The following is a 22290-nucleotide window of genomic DNA, read 5'->3' as shown; positions in this document are numbered from 1 at the left end:
CTACCCTGGATGAACCACACTGTTATATCTGCAACTTTTCAGCAGGACAGAAATAAAAGCATAACTATATCCAGAGAGCTCCCTTTCAGGAACAAGGCAGACATTTCCCAGACACCCCTCCCAACCACTGACACTTCTTCTTCCCTGTAGTCTAAAACAGAGAGGTGCACAGAGCACTATTGTCCTTGGCTGGCGTGTCATTGCAGAAACACTGTCCCACTCCCTCTGCCAGACTGATGATGCTATTTAAAGCTTCAGAGTGACACGACTCAGCCAAGCACACTGTGGATATCTTCATCTTTTTGTTGGGAAAGTAGAGGTAAAATTCTCCACGTTAACCTGACCCTCTGTTTTCTCTTCTTCTCTAGTCTGAACAATCCAAGTGACCTCAACCACTTCTCATATGGCTTCCCCTCAAGACCCTTCACCATCTTTTAGCCCTCTTTTGGACACTTTCTAATAGCTTCGTATCTTTCTTACATTGTGGCATCCAAAATTGCTCACAGTGCTCAATGTGAAGCCACCCCAGTGCACAACAGAGCAGGACAATCACCTCCATCGACTGGCTGGTAATGCTTTGCCTGATGCCCCCCAAGACACGGTTGGCCCTCCTGGCTGCCAGGGCACTGCTGACTCATATTCAACTTGCTGTTGACCAGGACCCCCAGGTCCCTTTCCACAATGCTGCTCTCCACGTGTCCTGTGCCTTTCTTTCTCTAACCATTTGCATGCAATGTGCCATGCTGTTTGTCTCACCACCACCTTGCAAACTCAAAACACAAGCCGAGTTCATAAAGTATGCATTTAATGTGGTCTGCCCTGAGCACATTCAACTTAAACATTTAAAGCTCTTTTTCAAGGCAACTAGCACCATGTTTATTATCATCTTAGCACCTTCTTCTTTGTGGCTGCCCATCCTCTGTACCCTACAATGACACATACTCCACTGTTGTCGCTGAATTGCAATGAATTACTGCAGTGAAATTCTTTGGAGAAAAAAGTTTCTCTTCAGTCTCTTTTTCGTTCATCTGAGATTACCATTTAATAAGGTTGAGCAGGAATCCTTTGCAGCCTGCTGGCTAATAGTAAGAGAGCTTCAGTCTCTCTGCAAGTTAAGGGACACAAAAGCATCCCCCCCTTGTCTGACATTACTTCTTTATCTGCCTTTTCCGTGCCACTGCTGTGCGCAAGGCCTGCATAATGAGGTCTTCATTATTCAGGATGTTGTATTCACTCAGCTGAACCAGACGGTCATACGCCTTCTCAGTGTATTGAATTGAATATGTTGAATAAGGGGAACAGCAGCCATAGAGATCAACTTTGCCATCGTCCATCTCTGACTCTGAGCGTTTCTGACCTAGGAGGAAGGAGCGAGAATCACTGCTGAGAGAAGGGAGTTACTCTGCTCATAAAAAAGTATACTCTCAACAGAGGAGGGAAAGAAGATTTCTCTCCAAAGAGAGAGTTCGCAATCTAAATTACTCATTTAGAAAATTTAGAAAAACCCCACCAAATAATTCTTATTAAAATTGACAGTTCAGTCCCTGGATCAGGCGAATATCAGCTGCTTCACATGAGGGGAAAGAAAATGGTGATTATTACTCTTACACATGTCTACCTGAGACTTACATGGGTACATCAAAGTTACCTGCAAACTAATTACTTGCAAGCTAAATAGCTTAGGGACTGAAACAGCATAGCCCTGGCATTGAATCTGACATGGTAAAAAAAGTAACTTTTAGCAGCAGAGAGGTTTGATGTACTGAAAAGAGCCAACAGTGAAGTTCAAGAGTTGGAGTATTAAATATATTCCTTTTAATAGACTGTCCATGTTTTTTAATATGTTTGATTACTTACCTGGTGCTTTGTATTTTTGGAAAGTATCATTAATTAGTGGGAAAAATAACAGTATTGGTGCTCCTGGAGTCTCAGCACCATCAAAGAGGTAACACTCCTTCAGCTTTTTCCTGTCTTCTTCACTCAAGTCCACCCTGGGAAAAAGGATTCCCTGCTCAGAGCAGTACTTGCAGGTCTGGTCCAAAGCCTGAATGAAGGAATAAAGCAGTATTAAGACTTACAATAGGATTACAGGGCTCAGGAAGTCTTGGAGTCCAGCAACAAAGCGGACACTTTCCAACCTTGTGTGAAAGCTCTGAAACCCCTATTGGAAAGCACTGTGTAACTGGAGAGAAGGCTTTTGATTTTTCTGAGTCTTAGCACAATACAGTTGTATCATACAAGAAGAAAAAAGAGAATATATACAGCCTATAAATGATGTATCACACTGCAGCATTAGGCTAAAAATGTTAGTGGTTAAGACTTTTAGTAAGAGCAATATAGAAAGCACCTAAGTGTTAAAAAATTTTAGGTATACACATGTTGAAGAAGAAATAAGGACTGCTTCAATTACTCTCACCTGTATCTGGGATCCTGCACTATAATTTAAATGCAGGATGACGTCCACCTTTCTCTCTGGTTTTAAAAGTGGCATTATGCTTGTATTGATGAAAAATCCAGTATCTACCAGAGACAGGAATTCATCTGATTGTGTCAGCTGGTTGGGAAATGTGTCTAACACAGTATCTAAAAGGAAAGATTTTTCTTGCTGTAAGTGCAATAGTGCAAAACTAGTTAGCCTGTTTTCCACCCTTACACCACGGCCACAGAGCCCTAACTTGTTACTATCTTTGGGGAAGAGAGATTTGCCAGATCCCTTCTCTTCTGCCCTCTCAGCTCCAGTCACATGCAGTTCTGGACAGTAGCAACATTCATGAAGGAGGTTTATTATGCTTCTCCACTGAGTGTGTCTTTGAACAGAGCAAAGGAGAGCCACTAGCAGGACCTGGTGGCCCAGCCTGAGGAGGTGTGCCACCAGCAAACCATTGGCATGTAGCTCAACACTACACCATATTAAGTCCTGAAACGTGGCCAATCACAGATTGGTCTAATAGTGATTCTGCCCAAATCTGCCCTCTAATCTTAATATCAAATTTGATGTTTTCTTTTATTCACTTTGTTTATTCTCTCTCTAGGTACACAGGTCTACTTTTACCTTTCCATCTGCAGAAGTGCGTGTTGTCCAGGTAGTCATTATGCATATGGAAACCCTTTAGGAAGTTGTGCTCCTGGGAAATGCAGAGGCGGTCAGTGAGAGCACTACGAAGAGCGTTGCCGAGGGGGCCGGGAGGGGTGAACAGACGAGTCTGCAGCTCGTGCGGCTTCAGTGGTAGGAGAGGTTCCTCCTCTGCACAGGAAAAAGCTGTTAAGTTCTATCTGCCTAGAGCAAAGTCATGACTCAAGAAGTCAGGGTAAGTAATAAAACCTAGTGCTTTCTCTATTTAAAAGACCTAGGGTGAAAAGGATAACAAGCACAAATGACCAAATGAAAAAGAAAATAAAAAGCTACTCTTACTACTCAAATAACTTCCTTACACAATCCAGACTTGGATAAAAAAACAAGATCTGGTATCAGGTAGCAATGAAAATCTGCTCCAGACATACACACATTCGTGGAACAGAATGAATTCAGGCTTTGGAAAAGGACAGCTGTTGTCCTTCTTTGTACTACCATAGCTCCTACTCAAAGCAGTCAAAATCATTTTGCTTTATTAATAATTAACACACCAATCTTATTATTTCTGAACATTTTAATAATCTACCAACATAAGTGTTGAGTCCTCATAGATCACAGGACTGGAGATTTTTAAATTTTTCAATTGTGCTTTGCAGTATGAGACATCTAACATCAAGTCCATCTAACAATAAATACACAGTAAGGAAAAAGTATGATCATTTACCTATATTGTCAATTTGGTCCCGGGTCCACCTGTGCCAGAAATCTTCTGACGAATGGGACAAATTCCAGATATACAACACATTGAATGAAAACAAACTGCTCCACATGCCTGTAAAAGGAAAGAGCTTTCTAATTCAAACATTCACATATCACAAATCTCAAAACTGTTATAGTGAATCTCAAAACTGTTACCATGAGATGAAATTTATGAAGTTTATGCTTTTCCATAGTTTATTTTAAAAGGATGAGGTGTAATTTTTATTTGGCTGCTGATTGTTAAACCTTTATTTTGATATCCAGATTTTGTTTTACGGTACTTAGGGCTGGAGATCTTTTTGAAATAATATGATTAAACGTTTTTAGGAAAATAATCCAAGTATCATGAGGCTTTTATAAAAAAAATAGATGAAAGGTTGCAATCTGAGAGATTTGATGAGAAGTTATATTGATAAGGGCTAATGATCTTGTAGCCTCTGAGTTTGTAGGATTCTCTTTTTGAGAATAAGCCTGTTAACACACCGAGGCATCAGCTTTGACCATGTATTTTTGAGCTTGAGAAGCGATTTCTTTGGTTACCCCTTAGGGCACAAGTTCTTGCTGTTTTTTGATTCAGCAAGTGCAAATGTATGCACATGCAGCACAGACTGAGGCTAAAATAGTACAGTACATACTCCTTCCTGCTAAGTGAAATGGCCAGTCAAAGAGAAGTTTGCATCTCAAATCAGTCACAAGCTGACAGTTTCTCTCTTTGTCTGGAAAACACATATCCACACTCCACTTAAGTCGACAGCAGAAATGTTTTGAGTATGGCTGTGCCGTTTTCCCTCCAGTCTTGCCTGGGCAATGTGGAAACTAGAGGCAGTGACATGCGGCCAAAAGACTCTCTGGACCAGAGGGGGCCTGGCATGCCCAAACACACCCCGGTGCAGTGGAGAATCAACATGAAGGCTATGGAAAATGTCTATAGGGAGCATATGAAATACTGACTACCTTATTGTTAGACTGGAAATAATACTTTATTATTATTCAAAACTAACTTTAAAAATGTAAAAAACTATTTGACTGTCATTTTGAGTTTTCTTTTTTACTGTAAACTGAATCCATTACAGTAAATATTAATTCAGCAATGAGATATTTATCCTCTCTGGTAAAACTGCCCTATTATTCGTGCCTTAGTTTATATAGCTCAGAAATAAAAAACAAAAACCCCCCAACAAAACAAACAATAAAATCATTTGATGTTTTTGATAGCTTATCTTCCAAAAAGCAGATCCTGGATTCAGGGACCTTCTTCATCAATCGTCCCATGAAGAACTCACTTCCAAAATCCTCAGTGCGAACAAAAACTCCGTATTTTTGCAATCCCACCTCATATGGGGTGAACTCCACCCATTCTGTGAAAAAAGAACACAAAGAAGGGAGCAATGTTCTACTACAGCCCTCAAAATAATTTTTGTAGTTAATTCTAATATTTCAGACCTATAGCAATGAGTTGTAAGCAAGGTACAAATGAAAACTCATGAACCTGAAAAGGCCTTGGAATGTTTTTGAGTCTGTTGCACAAGCAGTCACACTTTTACCTGACCACAAGGACATTATATGAACACACATCAGCCAAGGTTCTGGTCTTTAAATCAGGGGGGAGGGTTTAGGCTATCTAAAAAGACAGTCTCAGGATTTATCACCTTAAATACAAAGACAAATGACTCTCAGAAGTGTCTTAATTACCTTTGAAATCCAGAGTGCTATAGTTGTTCTTGACATTGACTGCAGTATAGATTGGAAGTGGGTTCTGACCGTGATCAATGGCCCGTTGCTGATCAGAGAGTCTATGGTTGTCTTTCTGTGATTCCAGAAATATGGTTAAACTGAGACAAAAATTAGCATGGGAACATTTTCTCTGCATCTAAGCTTGTAGGGCAGAAAAATTTGTGCCTCTAATGTATAATATGTGCTGGGTTTATATTCTGAAATGTTCCATATTTTTCAAAATTCCCATAAGCATCTGAAATATCTGCAGACATGCAATTTGATGACAGATTATTTGATGATTCATTAAGATGAAAGTGAAGGGAAATAATGAAGAGCAGAAAGCAATACTTTTGGTATAAAACATCTTAATTCATTATGCTGCAAATTTCTGTAAGACCTCTCACATCTTTCAAAAGTCTGCAGGTCTGTTTTTTAACACCTTTCATGGGTGTGCATAAAGTCTGCAGTTTTGTTATTTCTAAATAACTAATTTGCAGAATATGCAAAAAAAAAATTAAATTATAATATTTTTTTCAGAATGTTAGTCTTGGAGTTTTCTCAGAAAAACACATCCAAAATCTCACAAGCAAGAATGTTGATTTCCACCGTGGGTGAGTATATAAAATGCTGGCACCAAATGTTTTGGAAATGGCCATGCATTTGTATACACACAGTCTCGTAACGAACTACTGCTCTCAGAGGAAACAGAAAAATATCTTCTCCAGAAACAAATTTTCCAAAAATTGTAAGCCCTGTAAATGCTGCTTTATGACATACTGTACCCCATCATGCAACAAAGACTCCAGGACAAGACCCCAGAGGTCTATAAAAGTTGTTCTGCGGCCCTCTCTTTTCCGTTGGCACAGCTGCTTTTTGTAATACTTCAAATACTCCAAGGAAAAGGAATTTATTTTGCATTTTGTCATATGTTTTCGAGCCTCACTGATTTGCTTGTCGAGATCCTTTTGTGACCAGTCAGCATCTCTGTACAAGTTTGACATGGTCCTAGGAAGAGGAAATACATATCAAAGAGAGGAAAAAAGCACACCAAGGTTTGAAATAAGCAGTAGCCACATTTTATGTTTCTATTTCAAGTTCTTGATTTGAAATTAAGCTTTCCTGTCTTCAGTCCCCTAAGAAACTGTCATGTTCCCTTTGAAGTTACAGTCATCATCCCTGTCAAAACAGCTTGAGCGATTTTCCATAAACCGTTCTTAGAAGAAGGCTTGTTTTTATGTTTTTGTAAAGTATGTGACTTTCCCCCATGATAAGACTTTAATCTGTCAGTTTTGGAAGAAGATCAGAAAAGTAGGACTGGTGAGAAGATATTATAGATAGACTCCTGTACGTCAGCCCCAGCCTACTTCAGCACATCGGAGTCATCAGGAAGACTCTGACCAAGAGCTGCCCAGTCCTACTTACCATGTAGTACCAGACAAGCCAGTCAGGTACGTGGCACAGTCCAAGACACCGAGTTCCTTGAGTCCCCGCAGACTGCCATACAGTGCTGTTAAGGACCTCATCCCTCCTCCTGTAGTCATGATGGCCACCACTGGGGTCTGTGCAAAACATGGACAGAAAGGGCTAGCACAGTGATCTGCAGCTGACTGGGGCTCTCAGCAGAGACCTCATGATACATAAAGCCTGACACCACCACACGTGCCCAGACACAGATTTCCTTCTAAATGATTTCTACTGAAATATAGGCTACCACTCATTTCATAAAGGAGAACAGGAATAAAAGCAATGACAATTTTTGCTGAGGCATCTGACACTTGTCTCCAATGTGTTCAACATAGATGTTTGGTAAAAAACAAACAAAAATGCATTAATTCTAACAAAAAAGAGACAGTGAGGAAAAAAAAAACAGTTGAAAAGGCAGGAATTAAAAAGAAATCTCACAGGTTGAAGAGAGGAGAAGGATTATCAAAAAGGATAACAATCATAGGGTAATGATGTGGAAGAAGCCATTTCTATATAAGGAATATCTAGCCAGGCTTGCAATGAAGGGGTAGAAGGAGAAGGGTTAAAATCAGGATAGCAATAGCAAGGGGCACAAACAGCAGGATGATTTCAGAGGTATGGCATTATTGAAGGTGTACATAAGTTTTAAGATGAGGAAAGACCAGGAAAAAATTTAGCTGGGAAGAAAAAGAGGTCATATTATGCCATTATGCCCTCTCTGCTAAGCACTCATCAGAGGTTTTGAATATCTGCATGACAGACCTCATGGTTCAGCAGATCCTGTTGCAGCTGCAGGACTTTCTTCAGAGCAGGAGCAACGTAATTCCACCTTTTGCATAGAAAGTCTTGTTCCTGCATGCAGAGATCAAACCCTAAACGCACATCAAGGTGGTCTGGGCTGGAGCAGAGATCAGAAAAAAGGAATATTCTGTTCTATTATTGGTAGACAAGCTCAGAGTTTCCAGTACAATAGAATAAATCAGATCCACAAAGCACCACATTTGCAGGAGAACCCTTTTCTAAATTCCAAAGCAGGTATACAATGCAGCATGAAAGAATCATAGAAAAAGGGACTACTAAATTTCTCAGCAGTTATCAAAAGAAAACCTAAGGAAAGACATTTCTGCAGCTAATTTCTGAGACATCTGCTGTCTGTATTATATTTTAGCCTTCACTGAGAGCTGCTAGTAAAAACTTCTGATATTTGCCTTGAATTTGGCAGAAAAGTTTACATACTTCATGATCAACAGTGCTAGGTGATCAGCCATGCTCTTGCACAGTGTAGAAATGGTGAAAGACTATGCTGAGCATAACACTGGGTAGCATGATTGGCTTGTGATATTATTTTTTCTATTTTATGCATCTTTTTCATTATTCATGTCTCAGTATGGGTTATCTGCACGTATTACATTACATTACATATAGTTGCTTTCAGCTCATGTGAACATCACATCACTTGATCACATAACCTATTGTCCTACTGTGAGTTCCTCCTCCTCCTCATTAGTAAAGAGCCAAGGGTAAGATGAGTTCAGCAAAGTACAAGTTAATCTTCAAGAGTGGCCAAGTCTCTTACCAGTCTTCTGCCTTCGCATATAAATCAAATCCTTTATCCTGGAAAGCAAGAATGTGAACAATGTGAGTGATACAACCTGCTTTAGCACTTCACCTCTGCAGCCTCAGGAGGAATTTTAGCTTGTGCCATTCTAGCAATGCATAATTGAATAATCCAGCAGTGTATGTGAATTGACTGTAGTGTTTTACCAAAAGAGAGGCTGTTAAGTAATTCCTAATGTTTTCTAGTAAATGTAACATCTGAGGGTAACTGCTGTTTACAGAGTAATGATAATACACACCTTACCCATTTTTACTAACAGTACCTCTCTTAGGCAGACAGTCAGGCTGCAGCCACAATACCATTCTACACAGCAGCATTTGCTTCTCCCTTTCTGTGGCTTGTACCCCAGAACAGCTGTGGTCCTTTCATTCTATACGGATTTTTTTTTAACCATGAGTCTAAAAGTGCTTTGCAAAGCATCGTCAGAATCAGCAGGAGACTGAAGCTACCTCAGACAGTTCAGGTGTGTTTTTCTCAAAACAGAGCCTCAAAATTTAGCATGAAGTAAGATCAGGGTGTAGTAACAAGATGCCCCATATTCCCACATCCATTCAAATAGAACGAGGCACAAGCTGAACAAATTGCCAAAAGATCTACCACTGTTTGGTTGTGTCATTTTTGTCTGCAGGCTTTCATTGTCAGAATCAGCCCCCCGGTAATCATTAGGGGGCTGCAGACTTTCACATTCAGGTTTCTCAGCCTCTCCTACACAAAAGCAGGCACTCACCTCTGCTAAGATCATGTTTTCTCCACTTGGAATGGAATGAAGTTCCACGTTTGGAGAGCCTGTATCATAAACACGTGAGCACTGACAAAATACAAATACATTGAAGTTTATATTGTAAGGAATGTTACTATCTGTCCACAATGCCAATTAATGTTACTATATATGGCTCTTGATATTTTACATGCCATTATTATATTTTATAAAGCTCAGTTGTAACATACTAAGGAGGGAGGTCGTTTCTTCCCTGGTAGTGTAACATCCAGCGTTGGCTGCTTGTATCTTGCATAGTGGAATTTGGCAGGAGAGGAGGAGCTGAAGACCAGATCAGATCCCAGCATAATGTCTTGGGTGCCCTCATAAGAGCCTTGCACTCTAAAGGAGAATTTTTTCTCTAAGGAAGCAACATAAAAGCAGACACGGAGTAGTTTTATCATCAAAATTGGTACCAAATATTCATGCAGAGACTATCACAAGGCTGTTCTCATATTTTGGATTTATTGGGGGTTTTTTTCATTCTTACATTAATCCAACTGCCTTCACAATATTAGCACATCAGCTAAAAAAAGCTGCTGGAGAAGTAACCTTACTTGATAAAGACTTTTTCTCCTTTTTCTTCTTCTTCTCAACCACCTGAACTTCTAAGCAGCAGATTTTGCGAGACTGTAAGAGATATGAACAATAAAATACCTTATGACAGAGAATTTTTCAGTCTGACATTCTGTTTCCTAATCTAAATGGGATACAACCAGGACAAGACAGGGGTGCAGGGTGGATGAACATGGCTTACAGAAGGGAGAAGATAAGGGCAAAATGAAAAACAGCACTCTGAGGATCCCAACAGAGATTCAGAAGACTGATTTAGACAAAAATAATGAGGAAGCAAAGCTAATAAATGAGCAAATGTCATGGTTGGAAAGTCCTTGTGTAAGAACCACAGTTATGAAGGCAGGAAATGACGTGTGCCATCGCTTTGGCAATACAGGAATTTCAGGAAGAATTCTTCTAAGGAAGAATTCACTGCTGCACTGATGTCTCAGATCTAAACCACTTCCATGTGTTGCCCTTGCAACAGCAACGGGATGCTGGCATGGGGGATCTCCCTGCTATTCCAGCCTCAGCCTCTCCAGCAGTGCCTTCCACAAGGATGTGTTGTGATGAAGTGGGAAATGGCAGTGTTTCGGTGCTGGGTTTGCTCAGTCAAAGGGTATGTTGTACTATGACTGTGAGTCAAGTGAAACAAGTGTGGCAACAGGACAAGAAAGATTATGAAATACAACACTCACCACTAGTACTCCATTAGTAATGATGGTTTCAGGAGGACCTGAACTAGGAAACAGAAAAATACATTTATAATAACTCACTAAAATTACAGTATAGCTCATGAGTCACACCCTTCTCCTCATCTTCCTCTTGTTTATTTTTAGCTGCACATTGGATTTGAAAGAAAAGTCCCAGGAGAGTCATGGTACAAATTTTCTCACTCTACTCTGTCAAGGCACAACTGTCATCCTACTGGCTCATCCAGTCCTGGAGTCAAGCAAAAAAAAAAACCCCAAAGGTTCTGCAAGGCCAAACCATGTAGGGATTTTATACAAAGCCCCAAGCTGAGTCCATGGGTGGTTTCATGGAATCCATTTTTTTAAAAAATTACAGTTTGTGGTAGTATGGGACAGTAAAAGCTATAAATCAGAAATCCAGTGCATTATTCCATGTTGTGCTTTCAAGGGAGGTGAACCCTCACGCTGATCTCAAACACAAATGCATAACAAATCAGCAATATTTTGGTCTTAAATAATATTCACTGCACTAGACAAAGAAAAGGTTTTAGGATGCTTTTCCTGTCTCCCTGAAGTTCATGGGAGGTCATCCTGGCATGCACTGATTTGTTACACAGCTCATTCCTTTGGAAACCATGTTCATCAACAGCATCATCAAGGAATGATGCACTGCAGACAATTAGACTAGATTATTTCATGCCTCTAAATTGTTGATTCTTTTTGCTATGGGTTATGTTGCATTTCAGGTTTACTCACATATTATCCAAGGCAAATCCCACCTCTAACTCCTCTTGTCTCTGGAAAATGAAGAAAGAAAAATGTCTTTGGCACTAGTTTACTGGAAGTCTTCATAATGCAAGTTCTCATTCTCATTGTATAGGTACGCATGCATTATATGTGACTGGCAGAGCATTTAAAATAGAAGCACCTACCACTTCACATCTGTGTGTCTTGAGCCTCAAGATTCTTTATTGATAGGAAGCTTGTGGATGGCTGTGATAGCCGTTTTTAACAAAGAAAATGTTTGGCTTGCCTGCTTCTGTGGAGCACAAGGGACAGACCCAGGCAGGGATGCTGCCTCTGAGAGAAAAAGGGGATCGGCCAAAGGGACCGATCAGCCTAGGGAAGAAAAATGGTGACATGCAAAGCAGCTATGAAAGAGGAAAATCACTTTGTTTGGCAACATGTTGAGGGCTTTGGGTCAGAGGTAAATCTGACATTAAGGCCTGAACTGTGGAGTGGTAGAAAAGAGTATAATCCCTAGGGGGAAGAAAGCACAGGCAAGAGGAAAACGAAAGTGAAGGCAAAGAGATGATGAACAGTGAAGTGAGATCATGCTATGGGTTACTTAGTTGCTCAAATTACCCATTGAATTAAAGACAACAAAAAGTTAATAATACAGGAGAAAAAAATTTACAAAGGCTTGAAGTGTATGAGCTCTAACTGCTGTAGCTGTGTGAATACTATAACAAAAGGCTTGAATATGGTGCCTGTAACCACTCAAATAGTAATTAGGTGGGTTACAACTAGCCAGAATTTTAACTTTACCGAGGGTTAGTGGAAGTCCACACACTACCCCTCTGGTATTTTGCAAAGAAAGAAATTCTCAAATAAGGTGTTTAAAGACAATGAACTACAGGGTGGAGTTAGACAAGGTAATTCCTGAACTGAATGGTGCATGACTCGCACAAGAGACTAGGAGAAACTGGAAAAGGAGAATGATAGACAGAACATACCGGGAGGCGAGATGTACAACTTTCAGTCTCCCTGGACATTCAAAATAGGATTATTTCTTGCTGCCAAGCTGAGAGGCATGGCTTAAAAACCTTTTTTAAACACCCATGCCACAGTCCATAATCAGGAACTAGTCTGGTTTGACACTTAGTTCTGATCACAGAGTTATTACTTCCTAATTACTAGGTTAAGTAATACGGTATGAGAAAAGCATCAAGTACTGGCATGGACACCCTCCTCAATCCTCAACTGGGGCAATCTTAGCAAAGTGAGAATTTTGCCAAGACACCTGAAATTCATGAGCCTCTGTAGCCAATATCAAACCCTTCAGTGTGCCTACAGATTCAAGTGTGAAGAGGTTTTCTCATGTCAGAGTGAAAAGCAACTTCCTTTATGTGGCTGGGCAGCCCATATACAAGAAGAAAAAAAGAGAAATTTTACAAACAACATTTTAGACAGAAAAGCAGACAAACATTCTTGCCAAGCAATTCCATTTCTTATTTCAGACCTCACCTGTGAATCACACTTGAAGTGCATGAAGACTTCCTCTCCAAGGGAAAGTTTGGCTATATCAAAGTACACTGTGAAGAGATGGTCATCTTGAGTAATGACATCCTTATCATAGAGCGCCAGCTCCAGCACATTCTGGGAAAGGAAAGGAAGGACTTTAGAAATGTGTAAGGTTTTATTAGAGGCAGGAGGTCCTGGGGACAACTGTTTTAAGAGTTGTGAGGCATGAGAGGACATAAAAAGGACAAGGGAAGGAGGTGGAGAGGAGATCAACTCCACGTTGACATCAGCCTATGAGGTGGAATGAGATGAAATCACAGACATCTCAGATGCCATATTCTACCCATGGCTGAGAGAAACAATCATCTTTCATGTCATGGAAAACTATCATAAGGACACGTCTTATTCTCACATCTTTCTGCATCCCTCCTTGCCTCTTTAGAAAATTTCTTACGTCCCCTTTGCAGAAGGACAAAACCTGGCAGTTGCTGTCTAGGTCACAGCAACAGGGAAGTCCCAGTTCAGTACCTTGACCTGACTCTGGATCCTGAAGTAGAAGGTTTCATTCCAGACTGGATCTTTGCAATTCTTGATGGCTTTAGTCTGAAATTTGTCATTTGAAGCGGTTGGCAGCCACACGCTCACATAGCAATCAGTCTGGCTTACTGTATGTTAAAAAACAAAAACACATCCAAAATGAGGATTTGCTCTAGAAGAAAGAACAAATTGAACCACATAAAGTTTTGTTTTCAAAGCAGGGCACTATGATACATGATGGTATATTTTTCCAACATAAACATTGAAATTCAGGTAATAGGAATGGAGAAAAAACAGAGTGACATGATTCTTCTCTGAATAAATGTGATCAGAGATATAATAAATATGTTAAAATCAAAGGGGTTTCTCCCCCTTCTATGTAATCAAGCAATCACTTTAGCCCAGAATAAAATAATCCAGGACAAATGCAACAAGGGTTAAAGAAACAAAGTGATAGCCAAACAGAATGTTAAAAAAAAACCCAAACAAAACACTATAAAAAAGCTTCCTGATTTCTGCATAAGTCAAGATGCAATCTTCTCATATATTTTAGTTGCAGACCAGCATAACAGAAGCTACAAATGTAACAACACCTGATGGGCTTTTGTCTGGGAAAGTTGGCACATGGGGAATTGTGGTATTACTTAGCACTGAGGAAGCTTTGAGGACAAACTAAATTTGAAATAAGGCTACTCAATTTTCAGTATTTACTCCATTATCCCAACTATTTTGTCTTCTTTGTTCCATAAATATACTCCAGAGGATAACATGGGAGATCTTTCTGCATTTCTTGCTTTCAAGAGACTGCAGAGTTTTCACTGCTTCCTTTAGGGACACAGAGAAATATGTGCAATAGGCACAGCTGTGACCTTATAGAGTTACTTTGCACAGAACAAGGGCTGATGCAAAGAAGAGCAACACACTGTGTTCCTTGCTGGAACCAGTACACCAATGAGAGGACTTTCTCTGTCCATGGAAGAAATCTAGAAAGCACTTTTTCTTGAAGCAGGACTAGCTAGTAGCCTGTGAAGGTGAATGGGACCCTATAGAGCACTACAGACACTTACAGACATCTGCCTGGTGGATATTTCTTGCTCGTATGACTCTTACAGTCAGTAAGTAACATAGAGATGATTCTATCTGCAGGAACAAAACCAAACATACAAAAAACAGGAATGAATGCTAAAGGTAGGTAGCATTTAGAAAACAGAAGTGATCAAGAGAGACAAACACCCAACTCATGAACAACTTACTTGAATTTTCTATGCAGCTATGAAATGGCCAGTAGGTTTATTCCTGCTAATATCTATATCAAGTACTAGACAGAAAGACTTCTCTACATCTATAGCATGATATGAGGATTTGTCTTATTAGAGAATTTATTTGCTTCTTATCTATAATCTAGCTGTATAAAATGACAAAATTCAGACCCAGCTTGGGAGAAGATTTACTTTTGACATTTCCAGCGTGGAAAAGATGCCTTAGCCTTTTTGCAAGTGATAAAATTATCATAATGGTACTTACCTCCTATCCAATTATTACACATATTTGGTCTTCTGGGCTATGGGATATGATTTTCTCATATCCCTGCTCTTTTAAATGTACCATACTCCCAGAGTTAAATGCTGGCCTCTGATCCCCCAACTGATTTTAAGGTCAGAGAAAGAGATTGCTGCTTTGCTTTGCTTTTCCACCATGCTATGCACTGTGTATGTGTTTTTCATTTACAGGGTTATAACTGCCCTCTGGAGCTAAGGTCACCTCTGATTTTTTCTCGTGAGAAGTTTATCTCTAGTTTTGAACCTCATAAACTCTTCACGTCTGGAGTTTCTTTGCACTGTTTTGCATAAGAAATGCAAACAGTGTTTTACACCTGATAGGAAACTCTTGTTTGTTCCCTTTGGCTTTCCTCTTTCATATTAGCCCATGTCTCTGACTTCATGACTTGGATGACTTCTTAGCCTCTCATATTGCTACTCTGATCTCATATTGGTGTTCAAACATTAGTTCATGTCTCTTCTCCTTTTACCATAAAATAAACAAATAAATAATTTCCACTCAACCTTTCATTTCTACTGTCACAGACGGGGGGAAAGACACAACATGCTGGAATATAAATCAGCAGAAAAAATTTGCTCCAAAAGACCTAAAAGGCATTTATCACAACTACAGGGCCATTCACAGGTAGTGACTCCACCTATACTCCCCCTATACTGCAAAATTACTATAAAAGATGACTGCCTGTCCTGAAGTGGCATTAGCATGACACTGACCTCATTAGACCCATTGAGAAAGATGTGTGACACAGGTACTGCAGGAAAGGAGAGCAGGACTTTTGCTCTAGTTGGTCTGAGCAGAGCAATTTGGTATGTACTCTGTTAATAATGTGCTGGGCTTACCATTCGTAAAAAGTGAAGAGCATCAGTGTTCATAGGCTTTGTGGAATATATGTCCATTTGATGTCTCTCAAAATGTTTAACCTAAATGTATTAACACATGCAACTGGGGCTAATGAATATATGTTGTTGAGATTGGGGGCAGTTAGCAAGTAAACTAATGAAAAAACAGGAAAAATCAGCCTCTAGGCAACTAAAGTATTCCCTTCTAGGAAAAATCACCAATGACACTCATGCTGTTCAGCTGCACAGCAGGTCACTGTTTGTGTAAATCAAGGATGTCAAACCACTGCCAAGAGTCCAAAGAGTAGCTGTGGATCAGACCATCAAGGGCATTTGTATTCATGTCTAAAACCTAAGGCACAGAAGTGAGGCAGGTACAGAAGGCGTTCAGTAATTACAGAGCCTATAACTGATGCTGCCAGTGGCTGGCTTTGGAGAAGGCAGTTCTTGGAAGGGCTTAACTCGGTGTCATGGTTCAGGTCCCTTGCACCCACCTTCATGCTGTGTGATGAGTCCAAAGTGCCAAGAAGGCAGTACAGATTGAACAAAATACTCAGGCTTGTCGATGTGCCCTGTCATGACCAGGGAGCCTTAGCTTAGACATCACAGAGCTATAAATAACAAATGGCCAAAATCCCTTCAGCATTGTGAGTTTTGCCTAAAATTTTAGATGTTTGATGTCTTCTTCTGAACCTATGGCCCCAGACGTATAGAGATTTGCATTTTAGGGTGCATTTTCTCATCTTTGGGTTTTCCATTCAACTAATGGACAGAAAGTGTTGGCTGTTCCTTAAATTGTAAGCACAGTTGCTCAGCAAATTAACTCATCACAAAACAAAACAAGGGGGAGTTCCTAGTTATTACTAAATGGCCTTGAACTAGAGAGAAGGACAAAAAACTTTTCTAGCATATCTAGTCCTCTGATTTCCTAGAGGAAAGATGTCACGTCTGAAGTCTCCTTGAAAACTACTAGTTTTTTGTGGAAGCCAGAGAAGGGATCAAATTGAGGAAATCAGCTGTTGAAAATCCACTTCAACATTCTGCCATACTCTTTGTGAGAATAAATGGCATAATTTCCCAGCTATTACAATCTACACTGGCAGTAATTTTGCCCTTGGGCCTTAACAAGACACATGTAGAGAAAGCCTATTCAAACTCATCCTTTAAAAGATATTAGTCTTGTTACAACAGAGGTTGTTTCCCATGTGCCAAGGACAGGAAACCGCATTAGGACTTTAACATGAAGCAAGATTATGTAAGTGGAGTGATCAAAATGATAAGCGGGACTTTGTTTCATGGAGGGAACTGGACGGGTTAGAGTAGCTAATTAGACTGTTTGGCAGATGCTGAACCCTTTCTGTTTTCACCCAGTCTCCACCCAGCTGGAAAGTCCCTTGTATAGTTTCCTTTTGAAATTCTCCTTTGTGGTACCTTTGTCAGAGAAGTCCACTGTTCCCCTTCAGAATTCAGCCACATAGTTCCGTCTCCTAGCCGAGAGGTTTGAGAGATCAGGTCCTGCAACCAGAAGGGCCAACGTTATCTCTGGAAAAACCATCCTGTCTCTTAATGGCAATCCTCATTGGGAATTGAGAACTTCAGAGCCGCAGTGACAGGGAGCCCATGATCAGCGCTGGCTGTAGAGCCTTGGCAGGTACAGGGGTTTCCAGCAGTGCCTGGTGCCACTGCCTATACTGTGCTTGCCCCAGTAAGCCTGAGCAGAGGCGTAGCAGCCAGTTAAGGTCCACCCTTTGCATGACACACGGGGAGGGGAAGCAGCTCCTGGCTCCGGCTGTTAAAGGAACAGCAAACCTGTCTCCCATAAACACACCCTGTCATTAATCTTTCACCTTGAAGTACACCTTCATGTTATTTAATACTTATTCTAAGGTTGCAAATATTACATATCCAAAATTAAGAAAACCCCTAAATTTTCAAAATGTTCCCTTTGTAAATAAGTTCTTATTCCCCAAGGAGTTTTCACTTCCTTCCTATGGTTTACTATAATTTTTAAATTTTCGATATTGAGATCTTGAAGCACTGACTTTCTTCATCCTATGCAGAATTATTATAGTCAATGGTATCCCAAGAAAGTAGTATTCTCTTTGCAGTGTAACCAGTTGAGATCCCAGATGCCTTGCTTTGTTCTGTACCTTTCTTACCTGAGACAAAAGGCCATCTTGCTCCATTGTGGTTGCAGTCACATACAAGTCCTGTGTTATCTGCAGCAATGCAATTTCACATCTCTCAGCTTCCACAGACACCAGTAGTTCAAATGTCTCATATGCAGGTGAGCAACTATTTTATAAACTGACTCAGAGCCCCACCTCTGACTGGTTTCTTAAAGCCAGTTAAACCCTCCCATTTTTTTATGGTAGGAAGATGAATCCTGTGGTCAAATAAGTAGGAAAAAATACTTTTGCCTATATAGCATGTGGAAGTATGGTATTTGAGTCACTTTGCTCCATACTGGTCAATGGCAGGTTTATAACTAATGGTAAGAGAAGGATGCCCTTTTATCTGAGCACTGAACTTTCAAGTGAGCAAGACCTCAAAGTCTACAGAAGTACATACTCTATAATAAGATACAGCAAAGTACATAAATTGAATTTAGGTTGTCTGTGACAGTAAGCAGATAGAATAAAACAGCTAATGAAAAAAAAGAGATACAACACTACTGCTCTGAGCCTAAACAGGTTACTGCAAAAACCAGTTTAAGACTTTCTAAACCATATGCCCCTACAACCCCAGGTCTAGGCATGCAGGACAGATACACTTGCATGGTGGTTTATATCTACTCAACCTAGGTTCAGCAGGGCTGGGTCTATCCTAAAGTCACTGTATTCCTTCCCTCTTCTTTCTTATGGCATGTTATTATTACTTACATGCTTAGATGTAGAGTCCTGAAGCAATTACTTTCCTCAGCTTAGCTTCACCCCCATGAATATTTCTGCATCACTTTCCAGCTCAGACTGACTCCAGCTGCAAACTAGCTGCATTTAAGTGCCCACATCTGACCCAATGAAATCTGCCAGCCAGAGGCAAAACTCAGCACTGATCATGTGCTGCCTTCCTAAAAGTCCTCATCACACCTGTGAAACCACTGCCAGAACAGTACACCTGCCCCTGTGAGCACCCAGCTGACTCCTATGCCACCAAAACTGGCGTGACTCCCAACTCACCAGAAGAAGATTAAAAAAGGCAGCCAAATACTGTTGCATCTACAACAGGTCAAAACAGGACAAAATCTCTGGGGGAGGAGCTTCCTTTGCTTCCCTACTCCCCCAGTACGTCGCCTATGAGCAAAAAGTGCTCATTCTCTGAGTATTCTTGAGCTTACTGGTTAAACGCTGCCACCAGCCAGTTCCCCTTTGCATATTCCCCTGCAAAATAACATCAACAGTCATCGCAGTCAACTTGGTAGAATAAATTTTTGGCATAGGCTATGGTATTTCATAGCACCACAGAGGGTTGTGTCTACATATATGGCATGTTTCATTTGTGTGCCAGTTGCAATGATGTAGCTTGATGAAATGCATTTTTCATTAGGTCACCAAAAACCCTTGGCAACATCAGCATCTTTCAGTCATAGTTAAAGATGGTGCTTTATAATGACACTTCCTTGGAGGGCAAAGCTATAAACCAAACTGTCCTCCAGGACTGGGAATCTGAGGCTGTAACTCCCACAGTGCCAGGGGTCAAAAAGCTCTCATTTTCATGAATAGTGTTTGCAATCCACATTAGAGACAGCCCCTGCAGGAGGGAGGGACCATGGCTCACTGTGTACCCCTGCAAACTGTCTCTGATACATTCCTTTATCCACAATGCTCACAGTAAATATTTTGTGTGCTCTTTGCAGAGATAACAACAGTTTTGTTTTCCAGGAACAAGGAACATACTGTGAACCTGGAGCATGTTACTGAAATGTCTGAATATGTGGAGCAAGGCAGAATTTTCATTTTGCAAACAAGCCTTTATTGTCTGGTACTGTATACATAAAGTATTTGCACGTAAATAACATTTTGTCTGAACTGGAGGCGGTATGAGTTTATGGCTAAAAACTGTGTTTATATTTTCACAACAGGATTTTCAAGTAAAAATGGAGGCAATTCCCAGAGTTATATGCAGAGCACATAGCATCCTATTTCTGATTATGACTAGTGAAACTACCACAGAACAAAAAAGATACCAGAAGTTCAGAGTCATTCAAAACCTAAAGTTCTGAACGTTAATATTTATCCTGTGATCTTTAGGCTTGTAACATTAGGCTAAAGTTGCACAAAAACATAAGGTTCGGTTTGACATCATGAATGACAAAAGTGTTGGCAAAAGTCATTGTGAACCAATTTGTAAGATAATTTTTCATTGCTTCTTGCCAAAACAAAAATCCTCAGAGAGTCATTTTGCAACAAGCCAAACATATTATTTAGCTGTAAATGAAACCAGTTATTTTCAGGTTGGGTTCCCTGGGCTGACGAGGTAGGCAGTCTATTAAAAAGAACTTATGTTTCAAAACAAAGATGTTTTGTAAAATATCAGCATGAAATGTTTCAACTTACCTAAGCATTTTACCTGGTTTATTTTAGCCACAGATTATAACATCTAGTTGATAGTATTTTTTTTTTTTACTGAAGAGACTCTTTATTCAAAATTTTTGCAGTTGTTGCTAGGACAACAAAGTGTATTTTTAATTTTACTTGCTCCTGGAATGCGAAAGTTATTACGGATTTATAGTTTTTACACTCTCAGCACAGTTCAGAACAGTTCAAAAAAGATACTTTCCATAAAAGGAAAGAGGAAGAAAGTTTAAAAATGCAAAACTACAACGAATATTATTTATGATCTTGTGCTAGATCCCATGGATGGTTTGTGCAGATTGTTTTAAGATGGTCTTAGTTGCTGCAGACTACTGATTCACTCCCACACAGTTTGTACGGGCGGAATTGAACAAATAAGCAGTTTTGTTGATAGGCATATGTCCGAAACTGTTTGCATTGAGTAAGACAACAAAGTTTTCATTATCTATTGGAAGTAAAATATTTTCAAGCACCTTTTCTTTTTAATTTAAGAAGGGTATTTTAATATGAGATGTAATTCAACTGGGAAAAAAAATTAAGGGTGTTTTATTTTGAAAACTTTGAAATAAAATGTTGAGATTTTATATACTGTCTCAGTACAAAACAAAACTGACATAAATTCACAGGAAATTTTGATGTGCCCAAATTACACCCTTTGCTTTAAAAAAAAATTGTGTGAAAAGTGTTATGCCACTTCCTCCTGAGTTGCTCCTTCCCATCACGTATGATTCATTCACAGCCCAAGAGAGCCCAGGACATGGATGCAATTCATAGGGCTATCTGTGTTCACACATTTGTCCCTCCTTCCTCCTTCCAACCTCTGTGGTTGCTCTTTGGGATGCTCGCAAAACAGAGTTGACCCAGGGATCCAACGCTAGCTTCCAGTTGTGTCTCAGGTTCTCTTTGTTTTCCAGGTTGTACCTTGTGTTCCATGAAGAAGAATTGTGGGAGCAGAAGTTTATACTCCCTTCTTATGGCCTGTAGGTGTGTCGGCTGCATTGCATAACTGCAGCACTCCGGTGGTAAAAAACTATTTTCCTTTATGTCACATGCTATAATCAGTTAGGCCTAAAACACTCTATTTTTAAAATCTAACAAGTATTTTCAATAAAGAATGTTCTACAGACAATCTTACTTTAGAGAACAAAACAAATGTAAAAATTTCTCAGGCAATATCTTTGCCTATAGATGCCACTTCCTGGAATAAAAAAAACTCTCAACAAACCACTGCACCACCTGGGGTAGTTTCTTTCTGTAGTGCAGAATGGCCAGTGTTGAAAAAGCTATGTCCTTCTGTGTCCTAGAGCATGAAAAACCCCTCTGAGAAGATAAGGGCAGTTGGATGGGCGATTAGCACATCTTCTGCTTTCTCCTTTGCATTGCTATCTGCAAGGCCTGCATAATCATCTGAGAGTTGTTCAGGATATTGTATTCGCTGAGATTCAGCAGCTTGCGGTAATTGTCATCGGTGTACCTGACCGAGAACATGCAGTAGGGGGAACAGCAGCTGGTCAAATCAAGTTGTCCTCCCTCCATCTCTGAGCAACAGCGCTTGACACCTGGAGAGAAAGAGTTGTTGTTGCTGTAACATAGTGTTCATCTCAGTCAGTGTCAGGCTGCCCACAAAAACTCAGAGGGGACTTTTCTCCAGAAGAAAATTCATAGGGTTTAAATGCACAAACAATGTAAGTCATGTATACCCACCCCTAGTCAAGAGAATGTTGTGGGCCTGAAGTGAGGGCAGAAGGGAGAAGTGAGGGATTGCATTGTAATGGTTATCTACAGCTTACTCCTAAACATCTGTCTCGTTAAAGCCATGGATCCAGCAAGGATGTCAGCCTGAAAGGGCACTTCAAAAACCACTCCTGGTGCACTTCAGGTCTTATTCTGAGCAGCTGGGAT

General features: G+C 40.2%; 2 protein-coding genes across 2 annotated transcripts in view; both read right to left on the bottom strand.

Moving 5' to 3' along the window:
* Nucleotides 1–923: 923 nt before the first annotated feature.
* LOC114003081 (cytosolic phospholipase A2 epsilon-like) lies at nucleotides 924–19218 on the bottom strand. The gene is made up of 22 exons (XM_039388998.1): nucleotides 19152–19218; nucleotides 17974–18062; nucleotides 17246–17329; nucleotides 14483–14555; nucleotides 13407–13543; nucleotides 12882–13013; nucleotides 11391–11431; nucleotides 10641–10683; nucleotides 9945–10017; nucleotides 9579–9748; nucleotides 9358–9438; nucleotides 8589–8626; nucleotides 7775–7910; nucleotides 6971–7107; nucleotides 6331–6553; nucleotides 5525–5639; nucleotides 5055–5190; nucleotides 3798–3907; nucleotides 3053–3244; nucleotides 2417–2583; nucleotides 1858–2044; nucleotides 924–1357 (listed from the first exon to the last, which is right to left on the bottom strand). Exons 1-22 carry the CDS (start codon nucleotides 19216–19218, stop codon nucleotides 1149–1151), a joined length of 2640 nt encoding a protein of 879 aa, XP_039244932.1. The 3' UTR covers nucleotides 924–1148.
* A 2520-nt stretch (nucleotides 19219–21738) lies between these two features.
* Nucleotides 21739–22290, bottom strand: part of LOC114003075 (cytosolic phospholipase A2 epsilon-like) — a 33829-nt gene continuing 33277 nt past the window's right edge. Inside the window, exon 21 of the mRNA XM_027749674.2 lies at nucleotides 21739–21947. Coding sequence (XP_027605475.2) covers nucleotides 21739–21947 — 209 coding nt within the window. The remainder of the gene's footprint in view (nucleotides 21948–22290) is intronic.

Source organism: Pipra filicauda, unplaced genomic scaffold (assembly GCF_003945595.2).
Source record: "Pipra filicauda isolate LSUMZ 115617 unplaced genomic scaffold, ASM394559v2 scaffold6_size6359152_pilon, whole genome shotgun sequence".
Taxonomy (NCBI): Eukaryota; Metazoa; Chordata; class Aves; order Passeriformes; family Pipridae; genus Pipra; species Pipra filicauda.
The sequence above is the reverse complement of the archived record's forward strand: the minus strand, read 5'-3'. Positions and strand labels throughout refer to the sequence as shown.

Coding starts and splice junctions, on each gene's coding strand:
- LOC114003081 (XM_039388998.1), bottom strand. CDS start 19,218: ATGACTGTTGATGTTATTTTGCAGGGGAATATGCAAAGGGGAACTGGC. Junction 18,063..19,151: donor CTGGTGGCAGCGTTTAACCA/GTAAGCTCAAGA, acceptor TGTCTGTGGAAG/CTGAGAGATGTGAAATTGCA. Junction 14,556..17,245: donor AGTGGACTTCTCTGACAAAG/GTACCACAAAGG, acceptor TTGTTCCTGCAG/ATAGAATCATCTCTATGTTA.